The sequence below is a fragment of the Gobius niger genome, assembly GCF_951799975.1.
Source record: "Gobius niger genome assembly, chromosome: 21".
Lineage (NCBI taxonomy): Eukaryota > Metazoa > Chordata > Actinopteri > Gobiiformes > Gobiidae > Gobius > Gobius niger.
Window position 1 is genome coordinate 21070021 of NC_136872.1, and position 16759 is coordinate 21086779.

At 39.4% G+C, this 16759-nt stretch overlaps 1 protein-coding gene across 1 annotated transcript in view; it reads left to right on the forward strand.

Annotated features, from left to right (window-relative positions):
- Window positions 1-8073, forward strand: part of rnf150b (ring finger protein 150b) — a 30319-nt gene extending 22246 nt beyond the window's left edge. The window contains exons 3-7 of the mRNA XM_079579947.1: window positions 723-973; window positions 1993-2147; window positions 4213-4309; window positions 5545-5800; window positions 7895-8073. Coding sequence (XP_079436073.1) covers window positions 723-973; window positions 1993-2147; window positions 4213-4309; window positions 5545-5800; window positions 7895-8013 — 878 coding nt within the window. The 3' untranslated portion in view covers window positions 8014-8073. The remainder of the gene's footprint in view (window positions 1-722; window positions 974-1992; window positions 2148-4212; window positions 4310-5544; window positions 5801-7894) is intronic.
- The last annotated feature ends 8686 nt before the right edge of the window (window positions 8074-16759 follow it).

Below are 16759 nucleotides of genomic sequence, written 5' to 3' on the forward strand. Positions count from 1 at the left end.
AGCCAAAACCCTTTTCAGTCATTGTTTCTGTGTTTTCATGTTTTGTAGTAAATCGTGTCTGTGTGAAGATACTGACTGAAATAAACTAAACTAAACTAAAGCTTAATGTAGAAGCTGCAGTTGCACATTAGACCTGAGGTGGCAGTAGTGAGTATAAAATGACTAACTTGACTCTGGTCTCTTTAAAGCAGTACTAAGTAACGTGTTTACCTTAATAAATCCTCTCCGTGATTGGAGGGTCTTTCATCTCCCCCTGGTGTCTCTGGACAGAAAACCATTTTTGCAACTTGGCTGCCACTGGTCCGGAGAAAGCAATACACACTAATAGAATCGCGAAGAAGAAGCTAACATGCTAACGGGCAAAGCTAACTGCCTTCTAACGTCACTTTAAACAGTATTTACAGCCAAGTTTGAGTGAAAAAAAATATTTCCATTGTATAATTCGATGCACAGTGACCCTCTCTGCCTTCGCCTTTCCTGTCAGCGTAGTATTTACTCCCCAAGACAATTAATCAATTAAAAAATCGTAACTTGCTACAACACATGCAGTTGCGCTTATGGCCTCTAGGGGGAAGAGTTACTTAGTACTGCTTTAAGGGGTAAAATGTTTGAAAAAAAATAAAAAATTGCCTTCACCTTCACAGCCAATCGCTTTATGGTGAATAAAATCTTTAGAGTAATCGATTAAAACAGCTTATAGGAATGTTTGTTCTCTCTCGTAGGCACCGGCGAGGTGGTGGCCATCATGATCCCGGAGCCCAAGGGCAAAGAGGTGCTGTCGCTGCTGGAGAGGAACATCACCGTCACCATGACGATCACCATCGGGACCAGGAACCTGCAGAAGTACGTGAGCCGCACCTCCGTGGTCTTCGTGTCCATCTCCTTCATCGTGCTGATGATCATCTCCCTGGCCTGGCTCGTCTTCTACTACATCCAGCGCTTCAGATACGCCAACGCGCGAGATCGCAACCAGGTATTTCACACACGCTTCACTTCAGAGTGGAACATCCGGGTCTGGGCTCATTCTACACATCAGGACATGGCTGGAACATGTAGAGCAACCATTTTCTGCAAATGCCAATGTTTTACATCAGGGGTTCCCAAGTGGCAGGGCTTTGGGACTCACCATCACCCTCATTTCAAGCCGAGGACCCAAATAAAACCGTAATTTGTCATATATCATATAAAATATTGTATTTTCCACACGTTTTTGTTGAACAAGCAGTAGATTTCCCTTTAAGACTTAAATTATGATCAAAACAACCCAGTAACATTAATTCTACCAGACACAGTTAGTGTTTCCGTGCAGTTTCAAATGGAAAATATTGAATAAAAGTTCTCTAAAGGCTCGCGACCCACTGAAAAAGGTTTCCGTGACCAACTTTAGGGTCCCGACCCACCAGTGGAGAATCACAGTTTAACATTATATATGACTAAGCGGGACATTTTTAAAATACTGACACTATTTCTCGCATTTTTAGTGTACTTTAACAGGTCAACATTTGATCCCTTATTTGCATAATAATATTTCTCAAAATCATCTTGGGGGCCAGAGGTTCTGTGCTGGAGGGCCGGATTTGGCCCCTGGACCTGACGTTGCCTACCAATGATGTAGAGGGAGGAAATACTTAATTTAATTTTTTTTTAGTTTAGTTTAGTTTAGTTTAGTTTAGTTTAATTTATTTGAGCAAATACATTTACCTGATTTACAAATACACATATACAACCAGTCACAGATGCTCAAAAGGAGTAGGCTGAAGCAAGAAGCTTATGAGCGCCTACCCCACATTCAACATAATAAACGTTTACCATTTACAGATATACAAGAGGACTGTATCCACAACCAAGAAAAAGTTTGCACAAATAAGGAAAATGAGATTACATGAGTGGAACTTTTAACTCCGTATAGTCCTTTTTAAAATGAAATTGGAAGGCATTATGTGGGTCTTTGTGTTGTTAGTTTTGTTTTATCGTTGCTGTTCCTCCCCTCAGCGCCGTTTGGGAGACGCGGCGAAGAAGGCGATCAGCAAACTGCAGGTGCGAACCATCAGGAAAGGAGACCAGGAGACGGAGGCCGACTTCGACAACTGCGCCGTCTGCATCGAGGGCTACAAGGCCAACGACGTGGTGCGGATCCTCCCCTGCAGGTGAGCTCAGGCCAGGGTTTCCTACAGGACGGACATTCAGTGTTGAAGGAGCTTCGAGGTTCACTTTCCTGCTCAACATAATTAGAGATGCACCGATCCAGCTTTTTATCTACCGATACTGGCGGCTGAGTATCTGCCGATATCCGATATTTACCGATACCAAGGGACTTTCTTAAAAGTGGCTTTCTCTGAGTGAAACATTTTATTGACTCTTCTTCACTGTAAGATCAATAAGGTCATATTTTATTGTCATGTTACAGATCAATTATCAATTAAAACAGTACTAAGTAACGTGTTTACCTTAATAAATCCTCTCCGTAGTCCCTGTGGGGGTAATACAAGGGATGATTGGAGGGTCTTTCATCTCCCCCTGGTGTCTCTGGCCAGAAAACCATGTTTGCAACTTGACTGCCACCGGACCGGAGTCACCAATACACACTAATGGCATCACGAAGAAGAAGCTAACAGGCTAACTGCGGGCTAGCGTCACTTTAAACAGTATTTACAGCCAAGTTCGAGTAAAAAAAATTATTTACATTGTATAATTGGATGTAAAATATCCCTCTCTCCCTTCGCCTTTCCTGTCAGTGTAGTATTTATTCTCCAAGACAATAAGATAAACAAATCGCAACTTGCTACGACACCTGCAGTTGCGCTTATGGCCTCTAGAGGGAAGAGTTACTCAGTACTGCTTTAACAAGGATGACTTTTCTACACTAAATAGGTAAACTATATGACAGGCTTTAGGCTACATTAATATAAACATCTCACATGAAGTGATCCGATCATTACAACCATGTCAGATCAGTTATTTCTTAAACTAAAATACAAATACTTTGCTTCAGCAGTGGTTATTTTATTTTATTAGGATACTTTAGGTATTTCTATCATAGTTTCTGTTCCATCCCACCTTCATTAGTTTTCATTAGCATTGGCATGCTCCCGCTAGCTTTAGCATGCTATTTTTATTTTATTTTTTTTATTAGAGATGTGATTGCAAAATAAAAATGCTGCCAAAGTACATGTATACATATAAGCATATTCACATGTCTAAGGCCAGGAGGGAGACACTGAACCAAAACAAAACGAACATGAAAAAGAAAAAGAAAAGAGGGAAATACAGAAAATAAAGTAATAGTTATACAGAATAGATCAAGACAGAAAAGGGGGATTTTGAATCAATACATTATGATACAGGATGACATATACTGTAGGTAGCATTTACTGTGTTAACCTGTGGTATTTGCAGAATGCGTTATGGGCTTTGATGGCTTTTTGATTAGCCACAGTCTTTATTGTTTTAAGATATTGATTGAGTTCGTTTATAAAATTATGTCCATTTGGCTTTGTTTGTGCCCACTTAGTTTTATGAATATGATATTTGGCTAGGTGGATGATAGTCTGAATCAGAAGGGAAAGGTCTTTGGGAATATTTAGCATTTAGCATGCTTTTGCTAACCACAGAATGCATCATGCCCATATTCACTTAGATCAAGGTGGTAAAAGTTGTGTCTTTAAGGCGTTCAGGGCCAAAACTGGTATCGGTTCAGTATCGGATATTTGTAGCCGATACCCGATATCGTATTTCTTCCAGTTTCGTCTCCGAAGTGATCGAGAAATAGGTTTTATTTGTCTTCGTGTATGAGGCAAGTTTTTGACTCTTAAATTAACCTCTTACCTTAACTAAGCACATTTTCTCCATTTGGGCTTTACCCAAACCTAAAAGCTTCTCAACTGGAGATCAACAGTGTCACGCCTCATTTGAAAGCTAAGACCTACAAAAGGGATCATCACCTTGTTACCGTGTTTTTGTTTCATTTTGGGGACCTTTGGCACCTTTTTTGTCGCTCTTTTGTCTCTTGTTGCTTTTTCATCGCTTCATTGATATTGGAAGAAAGAGGTTAAGAAAAAACATCAACAACCATCTTATCTCATGTGAATTCATAATATTTCATTTTGAGTGTGAGGAGATCAGTGTAATAACTCGCCTCATGGTCAGATCTGTTGAAAGTAGTGACTTCCTTCCTCCTGTATAAACCAAAGCCCTTTTTTCTTCTTCTTGCAGACATTTGTTCCATAAAAGCTGCGTGGATCCGTGGCTGCTGGATCACCGGACGTGTCCCATGTGTAAAATGAACATCCTCAAAGCTCTGGGCATTGCTGTAAGTCTCAGGAACTTACCCTTTAATCACTTTTCCTTTGACAGACAGAAGGTTTTACTGCTTTACTGGGAACGGCAAGTCACAACATCGTCACGCTTTAAATCTGCAGTACATTGAAAATAAATAAAGTTCTCTGCTATTTTTCCTGCATGAGTTTGTCAAAAACAGTAATTTGATGGAATGTTTGTAAATCTAAGCATGGGGGGTTGAAAGGATCGAAAGGAGGTATAGAGAAGAAAAGAAGACAGTTTTGATGCTGTTGGTTCATGGGCGGCATTAAAGGAAGTGACTAGCTTAAAAATAAATGATCCCCCCTCAATTTCCTGCTTGCCCCATTTTTGCCAATTGTGTTTTACACATTTTTCTTTATTTTTCCCCATTTTTTTTGCTAATTTTTATTACTGAATATTTTCTCTATTTTCTCACATTTTTTCCCAAATTTACAATTTTTTGTCTGAATTTTCTAAATATTTTGACACAAATTTCCTTCTTTTTGCCCCAATCTTTTCTTTATTTTTCCCATGTTCATTACTAATATTTTCCCTATTTTTGCCACAATTGTTGCCACAAATTTATTTAAACAATTTGGGCCACTTTCCCAAATTTTCTTGACACACCCCTTATTTTTGCAGCTTAAATAAATGTTTTTTTTTTCCCCTTCAATTTCCTGTTTGCCCAATTTTGTTTTTTACACATTATTCCTTATTTTTGCCCCAATTTTTTCTCGTTTTTGCCAATTTTTATACGAATATTTTCCCTATTTCTCAATTTTCCCCCCAAATGTAAAATTTTTTGTCTGGATTTTATAAATATTTTGCCCCAATTTTTTTCTCAATTTTTCCCATGTTCATTACTAAGATTTTCCCTATTTGTGGCACACTTTTCACCAATTTATAAAAAACAAATTGGGACACGTTTTCCCAATTTTTGCCCAATTTTTTTTTTTTTTTTTCAGAATTTTCCTAATTTTTTTTACACATATTTTTCTTATTTTTTGCCACAATTTCCCCACATTTCTTTACATTGGCGATGAAACCAATATTGTAAATTTGCATTATCTTCCAAACATTATTTTTCTGTTTTCTGGTTTAGTAAAGATATCGAAAAAGGTATTGGTATCGTAAAGTAGGTATTGGTATAATAAACAATGTAATGGTATTGATGAATAGTAATGGTAAACTGTGTAAGGCTGTTTCCTCGTCATTCTGCGCCGTAACTCGTCTGTGTCCCTCCAGCTGAACGCCGACTGCATGGACGACCTGCCCCTGGACTACGACCTGGCTCTGGGCGGGCTGGGGGGCGGGGGCGGGGTGGGCGCCTTGGCTCTGGAGGCCATGGTGTCGGGGGCGTCCAGCGACGGGACGCTGAGCGAGGGCGGCTCCTCCGTGGTGCTGGACCCCGGGGTGAGGCGCATGGGGCTGCCTCAGGACTACCACGACCCGGACACGCTACGGGACAGTCCCATCACCGCCACCACGGACACGCACACGGGTGAGACACGGCAGGACAAAACGGAGATTGAAAAAGCGCCAAAAACAAGACGTAAATGAGGATGAAAACACAGTAAAACGACACTAAAACTATGACTAAAATGTCCAGATGATTCATAATTCCTGGACAAATGTTTGTTCAGCTCTGAAACTTTACCACAAATATAGAAAGCTGATATTTTGGGCCGTGGAATAAGATTACATAACTGTTTTCGGAAAGTCACAGATTTGCTAAATGTTTCAAATTATTTTCATGTGAAGTAATCGGCTCCTCCAGTGGTGCTCTGCTGTCCCCTAGTGGTGACTGTATGTAGTGTTTTCAGCTGCTTTGTTGTTTTTAACCTCTTAACTTAACTGAGTGCATGTTCTCCAGGTCAGCTTTACCCAAATCTAAAAGGTTAAAGCCTATAGGCCAGTGTGAAGCCTCATTTGAAAGCCAAGACCTACAAAACTGATCCAAACATATCTTTTTCCAATCTTTTGTTGCATTTTCATCCTCATTTCCACTCATTGTTGTCGCTCTTTGGACGCTTTTCTCATTAAGCTTTTTTTAGATTTGGGTAATGCCAAACGTGTGCTCAGTCAAGGCGGGGGTTCAGCTTTACCCAAATCTGCAAAACTCATCTAAACGGATACATTTCCTTACCTTTTTGTCACTTTTTCATCCCTTGTTTGTCACTTTTCTGTTCCGTTTTCATCACATATTTGCCACTTTTTCATCACTATTTGTCACTTTTTATATCACCTTTTTGACACTTTTCTGTTGCTCTTTTGTTGCAATTTTGATGCCTTTTTGTTGTGTTTTTGTCACACATTCTGCTACTTTTTCATTACCTCTTTGTTGCTATTTTGACACTCTTTTCAAGAAGCTTTTACTTTTTATTTATTTATTTATTTGATCAGGACAATTCACATTAATGAACATCTGCATTGAAACAAGAAAAACAGCCGTAAACACACTGGATTATAGCCACAGAGCTAATTTACCTCCTTAGTCCCTCGGCAGATACAGAAATACAGAATTTGTAAGAAACAATGTGACAGACACACATTCCTTAGTACGTCAAAATAAAAAGTAAGTCTCTTGCCCATTCCTTTGCGGAGTTATGATTTTTCTGAAGAAATTACCAGAATGCTCACTCCAGCCACTAGGGGGCAGCTGAAATGAAAATAAGAAGAAAGAATTCCACACGTGTCCAGCAGGATATAAGTAACACATTGGCTACAGTCCTGTCAGGGTCATTAGGGCGGCACGGTGGTGCAGTGGTTAGCACTCACGCCTCACAGCTAGAAGGTCCCAGGTTTGGTTCCCACTTGAACAGGGCCTTTCTGTGTGGAGTTTGCATGTTCTCCCCGTGTCTGCATAGGTTTCCTCCGGGTACTCCTGTTTCCCCTACCACTAAAAACATGTACAATAGATTCCCCTCTGGGGCCTTGACTCCCCTGAAAAAGAGATTCTCAATCTCAGTGGGACTATCCTGGTTAAATAAAGGTCAATAAAATAAAATAAAATATTTTTCATTCATTGAAAAAAGTTTCCTCAACAGCATTTTCCCAATCAAAACATATTTTTATTCAGGAGCTTTTGTTAATGGACCCCGGCGGTACTCCCCTGTATGTTTGTATATATATATATATCGCTTCACTTCCCAGAAACTTCCCAGAAAGCACAGAGGAGCTTTCAGTGCGATGGTAGAAGTTGACAAGGATAAGAAGTTGAATAAGCTAAATCACGACATTCACAAATGCGCGTCCCTGGCTTAATATGGCTAAATATTTTTAAAAAGTAATAGTCCTACTAAATACCAGTATCAGATATTCAAAATGCACAATTTAGTGTAATGTACAATAGGCTAAACTTGCAGAATATGTAACTCCGACTCAAATTCAGGCTTCTTATGTGGCCCCTTATGAAAATTGATTGCCCCTGGGTTAAATCCAAGACGCTAAGTTTTAATGTTCTTGAAATTACGATCAGCCTTTTATGCTCTGGGTTTGACTGGAGAAACTACCGTGGGTTTGACTGGAGATGCTACTGTGGATGTGTTGCATATATTGGCATAAACCTAAAGTCTCATTTCTCTGCCTCTTCCAGGAGAGCTGCAGCCGATCGCGGGCAGCTCGTCGGTGGCGTCGCTGGTCATCGCCGTGGAAACGGGGCTGTCCGACGAGGAGGGCCCCATGGAACCGAACCAGCTCGTGGTCAAGTCCTGAAACTGAGCACAAAGGAGTCGGAGAGACCGGGATCGAAAGAGGTCTGAGGCTTCGCCAAAACCGCGCCGAGAGAAGGAAAGAAAGGACTAAAAACTAGACTAGACTGGAGTTTTTTTTTTAAATGTTTGGCGCTAAAACCAACGCAGCGAGATGTTCAATTCCTGCCGTGCAATTGTGGAGAAATGTTCCAGACCCCTGTAGCCAAACTTAAACCGGGTCGGGGAAAAAAAACTTCACAGAAACGACTTTAAAGGAATCGTCGTCTTCGCTGCACTTTTTCCCGGATAAAAGTGCGACGTGCTTTTCGGATGTCCCTCCCTTCGGCCAAAACCGTGCTGTTCTTCGTCCCACTCGTTCAATCCGTCTCTCTCTTCATTTTGTTTTTACGGAAGTGCCACCACGAAAACAAAAACTCCTGGGCTTTGACGGAGAAGAGGAAGAAGGAGAAGAAATAAGCTAATAAATACCCGGGGGGTTGATCCAAGATGGCTGCCAAAAGACGATCATTTTTGAAGTGTGCATGTGAACTTTTTTTCAAACTTTCTGGACAAGCCTGGATTGTCCTCCTTTATTTCAGGTTCGGAGGCACAAGAAGTTTGACGACAGACTGAGTTTAACTTTGACGTGTCATATTTTGTAAAGTTAGCTTTTTTTGAAATGCGGTGAATGTTTTTTTTTTTTTCTTTCTTTTTTTTGGTAGATTTCTTGTATTTTGAAACCGTAAGAAGCAATTTTCTCCTTCCTTTGGCAGGGAGCCCTGGTGTCGCGTACATGTATGACTGCAGTATTGAATAGTATCCACATGCGTTTGTTTCTCTATTAAAGTTAAGTACATTTTTGCATAACGGACCCGGTATTTGTTGCAATGGTTTTTGTGTCTCCTCTAATGCGAAGGGTTCCTATGCATTCACGAGGCTAATGGATTTATTACATCGCTTAGACCTGTCGATCCCCCTTTTTTTTTCATATATTTAGACTCTAGTACCTTGTCTCTCAATGGTACTGCCGATCGTTTACAAAAGTCATAATCTAAACGTGAAACCCTGCCTGACCACCTGGTTTTAACTGACCAAAGAATGAGATCAGCTGATTCCCTGACTTTGCCTCCTGGCTGAATTCTCACACAGGAATCCATCTAGAACCGCTCCAGCCTTCACTGTCCGGGACCAAACCAACTACACATAACACAAACACACATTTTGAAAATTCTGAATAACATTCTGAAATAACAACGGATAAAAGGCCAAAAATGTAATTCAAACAATATTTAACATAAGCCTTCATTGTGTGTGGAGAAAAATATTTGGATTTTCTTTAGTGAGTGACATTAATTATCAGAGTAAATGTGATATTTCTTTGTGATCAGATGTTTAAAAAGAGTCTTGTAGTCGACAATCCGCTAAATCCCATTGTAGTGAATAGGACTGAAGCTCCGTTGGACCGGAAGTGGAGCGATGACATCATCACTTTACAAACATATACAGTGGGGAAAAAAAGTATTTGGCCAAAATCCAATAGAATGTCTATGTGAAACTGACAAAATACTTTTTTCCCCCACTGTAGATACAGACGGCATCTCTGGAATCGCCCATATATGGTCATTTTTTAAAACAGTTAAGGGGGAAAACAATTTCGAAAAATGTTTAATTTTCTCTAATTATTCAAAAACGACTGTAACAAACGTTGAAATATGAATATAGTTTCTACTAAATAATGATACAAAGACATGTAGAGGAGCAAAGTGGTTCAACAGCCCATAAAAACAAAAAAACGAAGAATGCTAACATGATGCTACAGGTTAGCATCAGGCTAATGCTAACGGTTAGCTAGCACTAGCTACAACTGCCGTTTTTTCACTTCTACTGAACAATCTGCTGTGAGAAAATATCCATATGGGCCCAATTTACACTTGACTTTATTTGTATGTGATAAATAAGTTCATATTTTGCCAGAAAATGGCTAAAAAGAGTGACATATTGTTTCTCTAAAGATTCTATTTTCCCCCTTACCCAGGCCCCCTTCTATGAAGAGATGCCGTCTGTATGTCAGCAGCTTAAAAATTCAAATAATAACTTTTCTGTAGAAAATTTCTTCATATAATTATTGCTTGCCACAGATGTTTTTTTCATCTAAATAAGAGCGATTCCAGATGTGTATCAGTGCTAGTGTTTTTGGCTCTGTAATATCAGGTGTGCAGGTAAAGCCTATAGGCCAGTGTGAAGCCTCATTTGAAAGCTAATACCTACAAAACTCATCCAAACAAATCTTTTTCCAATCTTTTGTTGCATTTTCATCTTCATTTCCACTCCGCTCTTTGGACTCTTTTCTCATGAAGCTTTTTTTTAGATTTGGGTAATGCCAAACGTGTGCTCAGTTAAAGGGACTATAAGGAGTTTAAAAATGTTAAAATTAAGTATTTTCCTCCCCCTACATGTTCCAGCCATGTCCTAATGTGTCACTTCGGCCCGAATTGCCGTCATGCACGAGCTTAATATAGAAGGTGCAGTTACACATATGGCCTGAGGTGGCAGTAGTGAGTATAAAATGGCGAACTTGCTTCCAGCCCCTTTAAGGCTGGAGTTCAGCTCTACCCAAATCTGCAAAACTCATCTAAACGGATACATTTCCTCACGTTTTTGTCACTTTTTCATCCCTTTTTCGTCACTTTTCTGTTCCGTTTCCGTCACATATTTGCCACTTTTTCATCACTATTTGTCAAATCCTGCTCCAAAACTGCGTCCTCGAACGAGTCAGGCCAGAGCGATTCCAGATGTGCATCAGTGCTGGTGTTATTGGCTCTGTAATATCAGGTGTGCAGGGTTACTGAAGACCTGAACATCCTGAATGACCAGGTTATTCCATCACGACAATGCCGGGATTCATTTTTTTCGGTCAGGCATTTTATCTCATCTTACTTTGTGTTTTCCAGATCGCGCCTTGTTAGAAAATGCATAGCAACCCTTCCTACAGCGTTGCCTCGGTCTAGTCTAGTGTTTTTCTCCTTGAGGGCCTGAAGCTGCCTGTTCTATTCTTCCCTTTAAGCCCCTTTTGACAATCACAAATCTTCTACCTGAATGATCTGAAGGAGTTGGTCCACAGCTTAGTAACTACTCAGCGAAGTGTCGACACAAGGCTCGATTTGCTCCCACGTTGAAGGTTTTCGACGTGAATGTTTTTAAGATTGAAAATCGGGTCCGAAGTGCCGTCATGCACAAGCTTTATATAGAAGGTGCAGTTACACATATGACCTGAGGTGGCAGTAGTGAGCATAAAATGGCCAAGTTGCATCTAGCCCATTTATCTCGTCCCTGTCGCGTTCAAAGTCTTTTATCCGGGCATCAAAAGGCCATTTTTATGCCCTGTAGTCTTCCAGCTACTGAATCTGAAATTACACTCACCAGAAATATCCCAATTTGACGAGAAAACGTGGGAGCAGAAATGACGGCTTTGCGTGCGGATCTTTGCTGACGGAGAAACACGAATAAATCTCAAAACCTGAAGCCTTTTGTGTGTTTAACATTTCCTTTAATATGGTCCGAACGATTTTACTGTGACGAAACCTTGCAAGACTGCAGAAACAGGCGCACAGCAATTCATTATGATGATGTAAGAGCACTGTCGCCATTAAAATAATAATTTATGGTGTTAAAACATATTTCTCATTTGATTTAAACAGCACACATCATGAATCTGTTTGATTTTAGGCCCATCATTTCCTGCACTTACCATATTTGTGCCACTCAAGTTTACCACTCAGACATCAGTATCCAGGCACACCTTCTCCACAGTATTATAATGTCTTGCCGTGCGCCTGCATAAACCTATACTGTATGGGCCTACATTGGTGTTTTATTTGGGTTTCGTCAGCTTAAATGTGTAAATAAGTGTCTATAGGTGAGTCGGACGGGCTTCCAACGGAGCGCAATTGTGGACTGGGGAAAGTAAAATCCTCATTCATTTTCTCCATAGATGCAGTATGTTGAATACATTATGTGTGGTTAAGAAGTCGGAAGGAAACTAATCACTTTGTGCCAAAATCAAAACATTTTAAACATCTGAATCTCTTGGAAAATCTTTACTGTATAAGTTTATAGAAAATGCCAATATTCGGTTGCCGTTTTGGCTGAAATTGACTCTAAAGTTTCCCTTTTTGTCCAATTCTCGTTTCTCTGTTTGATGAAATGTTTGCAAATTTTAAGAAATGAAATATGCGCCGATTCTTTCTGCTTCTTTGGCCACAAAATGTAGTATTTGGGAATTAAAATTGGCATTAAAAGGTAGGGTTGAATGATTGTGAAGTAACTTGCGATATGCGATACGGCTGTGCAATATCGCGATAACGATATCATATTTGAACACGATATGTTGAACCGGGACCAAAATGAGACTAAAATTGAACTAAGTGAGTACATTTTTGACTAAAACTGTACTTTTAAAAGTGTCGCCCTCAGTTTAAGACTTTAGTGATGTTCTGATATATTGTGGCTTCTTGCGATACAGATATTGCATCCTCGAATATTGCGATAACGATACTATTGCGATATTTCAGTAAACCTTTTCAACACAATACATCGAAATGGGGTTGAATGATTTTAAAGTAACTTGCGATATGCGATACGGCTGCAATATGACGATAACGATATTATTGCGATATTTCAGTAAAAGTATCACATTTGAACACAATGTATTGAACCGGGACCAAAATGAGACTAAAATTGAACTAAGTGAGTACATGTTTGACTAAAACTGTACTTTTAAAAGTGTCGATCTCAGTTTAAGACTTTAGTGATGTTCCGATATATTGTGGCTTCTTGCGATACAGATATTGCATCCTCGAATATTGCGATAACGATACTATTGCGATATTTCAGTAAACCTTTTCAACACAATATATCGAAATGGGACCAAAACGAGACTAAAATTTAACTAAGTGAGTACATTTTTTACCAAAACTGTACTTTTAAAAGTGTCCATCTCAGTTTAAGACTGTTCCGGCTTCTTGCGATACAGATATTCCATCACCGAATATCACGATACGCTATTTTTTAGCGATACATTGTGCGGCCCTATAAAAAAGCACTACATTTCACTTGCTTTGAGGCAGCTCCTGACAGAACAGAACAAACATACTATTTAAAGCTATTATAATACACTTAGTTACTTTTGGTCACCTTTTTGTTTTGGAACTTGATGAATGTGCAAAGAAAACCGCTAATACCTGCTAGCGCCAATGCAGTAGAGCTCTGAAACTCTCAAAATAAAGTAGTTTGGACTTAAAACCTCACACTTTATGACATCAACAAGTAGGGTTGTCACGATAATGACTACATCGACTTATCGTTCAATAAATAACAGATAAACGATATATTTTTAGGCCCGATATTTATCGTCTGTACATTTATTAGCATTTCCCCCCTATTAATTCTTTATAAAGTTAAGCTACATTTTAGGATATGATGGGGCACTTTTGGAACAAAGTTTACTGTCATTTTTATGCCTGGGAGTTGACAATATCGAGTATCGTTAGAGTAAATAATATCGTTTATCGCGATACTTTCCTGCCTCAATATATCGAACTTCAAATTTGCTACTGTGACATTTCAACAAGAGCGTTTTGAGAGACGGACACGGTTAAAGGTTATTTTCTTTAATTGACTATATCCCGTTGTGGTTTGCATAGTTAACCCCAAGCTGATTAGCCTCCATCTTGAATTTTAGCTCATTTGAATAAATTTCTATGTGGAAATGCCGGGGACATTTTACTCCTTTATCGCCCACGGTTGCGCTCCTTTCCCGAAGCCGTCGGAAAGCGAAAGATTGTTGTCTATTTTGATACCAGAGGAGAAGTTTATTTTTGTATTGACGCTTCCCCCACGATCTCCCCCACCCCCCCTCGCAGCGAAGACTGTTCCCACGTCTTTCTTCCTCTTCTGATTCTTCACGTGATCGAGAATCCGTGGATTTTTTTTTTTTCCGTAATTGTACATACACACAGCGGACTGCAGTTTGGAGTTTATTCAAATGGATGTTGATTATTATTATTATTATTAATGCTGTCTGGGCTTTTTAACTGTTTAAACTTTATGTAGCCTTCAAAAAGAAAGGAGCTGGTGTCAAAGCTGGGTTTGAACTATGCTACGCTACACTTTCCCTCTATCCGGAGGCACTTTAATGACATTGTTCAGTTGGTTTTGATGTCCTTGTCATTTGAGTTGGTTTTAAAACGTCCAAGTTCAAGTATTAAATGTGTGGTTTGAATATGGTTGTATAAGAAGTTGTAATTATCTGCACTTTGGAGAGGCAAGGGAGGGATGGACGCCAAATTACGAAGATTCCTTTACAATAAAATTAGCATTTTTTTATTTAGCTGTTCCTTGTGGGTTGTGTAGATATTAGCTTCATTTCACTCAATTGGGATTCTAACTACTGGTGAAAACGTATCTCTTCAATTTAATTCAGTAAATAGCGTTGAACTTCTTTGATAGTGCACACGAAGAACAATGTTTTATTGATATGCTTTCAAAAGTTAAAATGTATCCCGTAGCGATTTTAATTAAAAAAAAAGTCTTTTAAGCAGATGTTTTGAATAGGGCTGGGTACCGTTAAATGATAGCAGTGCGATGCTGCGATGGATACAGACGGCGTCTCAGGAATCGCCCATATATGGTCATGTTTGAAAACAGCTAAGGGGAAAACAATTTTGAGAAAAATCTAAACTTTCTCTAATTATTAAAAAAACTACTGTAACAAATGCTGAATTATGAATATAGTTTTCTGCTAAATAAAGATACAAAGACATGAAGAGGAACAAAGTGGTTCAACAGCCCATAAATACATAAATAACGGAGAATGCTAACACGATGCTACATGTTAGCATCGCGCTAATGCTAACGCTAGCTAGCGCTTGCTATGACTGCCGTTTTTTCACTTCTACTGAACAATCTGCTGTGAGAAAATATCCATATGGACCCGATTTACACTTTACTTTATTTGTATGTGATAAATAACTTCATATTCCACCAGAAAATGGCTAAAAAGAGTGAAAAGTTTCCCAAAAGATCCTATTTTCCCCCTCGGCGAGGCCACGCCCCCTTCTATGACGAGATGCCGTCTGTATCTATATATTGTGGCTTCTTGTGATACGGATATCGCATCACCTAATTTTTTTTTTTACGATATATTGTGCAGTCCTATTAAAAAACATGACATTTTGCTTCTATATCAAAGTTTCCAGCTGTAAACAGGGAAGAAAAGTTTAGGTTCTATCAGTGCCCATCTTTTATTTTTTATTATTATTTTTGCCTGTTTGCCCCAATTTTTTTCTTCTTTTTCCCCAAATGTTCCCGTCATTTTTGCCCATTTTCTTTTTATCACTAATATTTTCCCAATTTTTTCCAATTTTTTTTTTTTTATTCACAACGTCTCCATTTCTCCCAATTTACCCCCATTTCTTGACATTGGAGATGAACCCATTATAGTACATTTACCTATTCTCCACACATTATTGTTCTCTTTTCTGCTTCTCGATGACAGTTATTTTAGTATTAGGTATAAAAAAAATCATTCAAGTATCAGTATTGGAAAAAATGTAATGGTACCAGCCCTACTTTTGTCTGAATGTATCACAAAGATTTGGCTACCATTAAAGAATGTTAATCTGGGGCCCTCCCTCTCCTCTTGCTCTCGTACAACCACGTCTCAAACACTTAAATTGCTTCCAGTGGCTTCAGATTCTCAGACGTCACGATTTTCTCTTCTCTGTCCCGACTCGGCTTCCACGGTTTTCCACATACAGTGTCACCTAATTGTTAACTCAAGTTTGCTGTTATACTATTTATGACCATGATGAAATTACTGACTTGTCTTGCCAGTTTCCTGTGTCCGATGTTTCAATTCAAGTCAGCTGCTCGGTGTTGTAAGCTTTATTTCCCCTCATTTATTTGAACAGCATGATACTTTGCACTGTTATGTTTCTTTATGTTTCTGTAAAATTACTTTATTAAAGTGGTTGTTACCTAAACCTCGACTGAATCTGGATTTTGAGTGTCAGATTTGCATGTGCTGATGTAGAGGTTACGTGTGTGTGATGTCGTAACCATAGCAACAGCATCACTCCATCATGGCAACAGCAGCAAATTGAGTGGCAAGTCTGCAATCTTACCCTATACCCTCTTTTCATGTCCATGTCCAGTTCTCATCCAGGCATTACCCAAATCTAAACGCTTCTTCAAAATAGCGGCGGAAGCGAGATGTAAGCAAAGATGAAAATGTGACAGAAACACGACAAAAAAGTGATGAAAAAGAAACAAAAAGGCACCAAAAATGTGACAAAGCGTCTTAGCTCAGTTTGGAGGGTCTATACTGTGAGTACTGAGTAAATGTCTAAGTGTGAAAGTTTGATTTATGTTTCAGTCATGACATACATTAGGAGAAACACAACTTGTGATCATGTTAAAGCAGTACTAAGTAACTTGTTTACCTTAATAAATCTTTTCCGTAGTCCCTCTGGGGGTAATACAAGTGTTAATGGGACGATTGGAGGGTCGTTCATCTCCCCCCGGTGTCTCTGGCCAGAAAACCATAATTGCAACTTCGCTGCCACCGGGTAGGTGTCACCAATACACACTAATGGAATCACGAAGAGCAGGGGCGGACTGGCCACATGTCCATTCTGGAAGAGCAGAGAAGGGCCACTGGCTCTTGGGCCACCAGTCTAAATTTTCTCCTTAACCTCTTAAACCCCCGC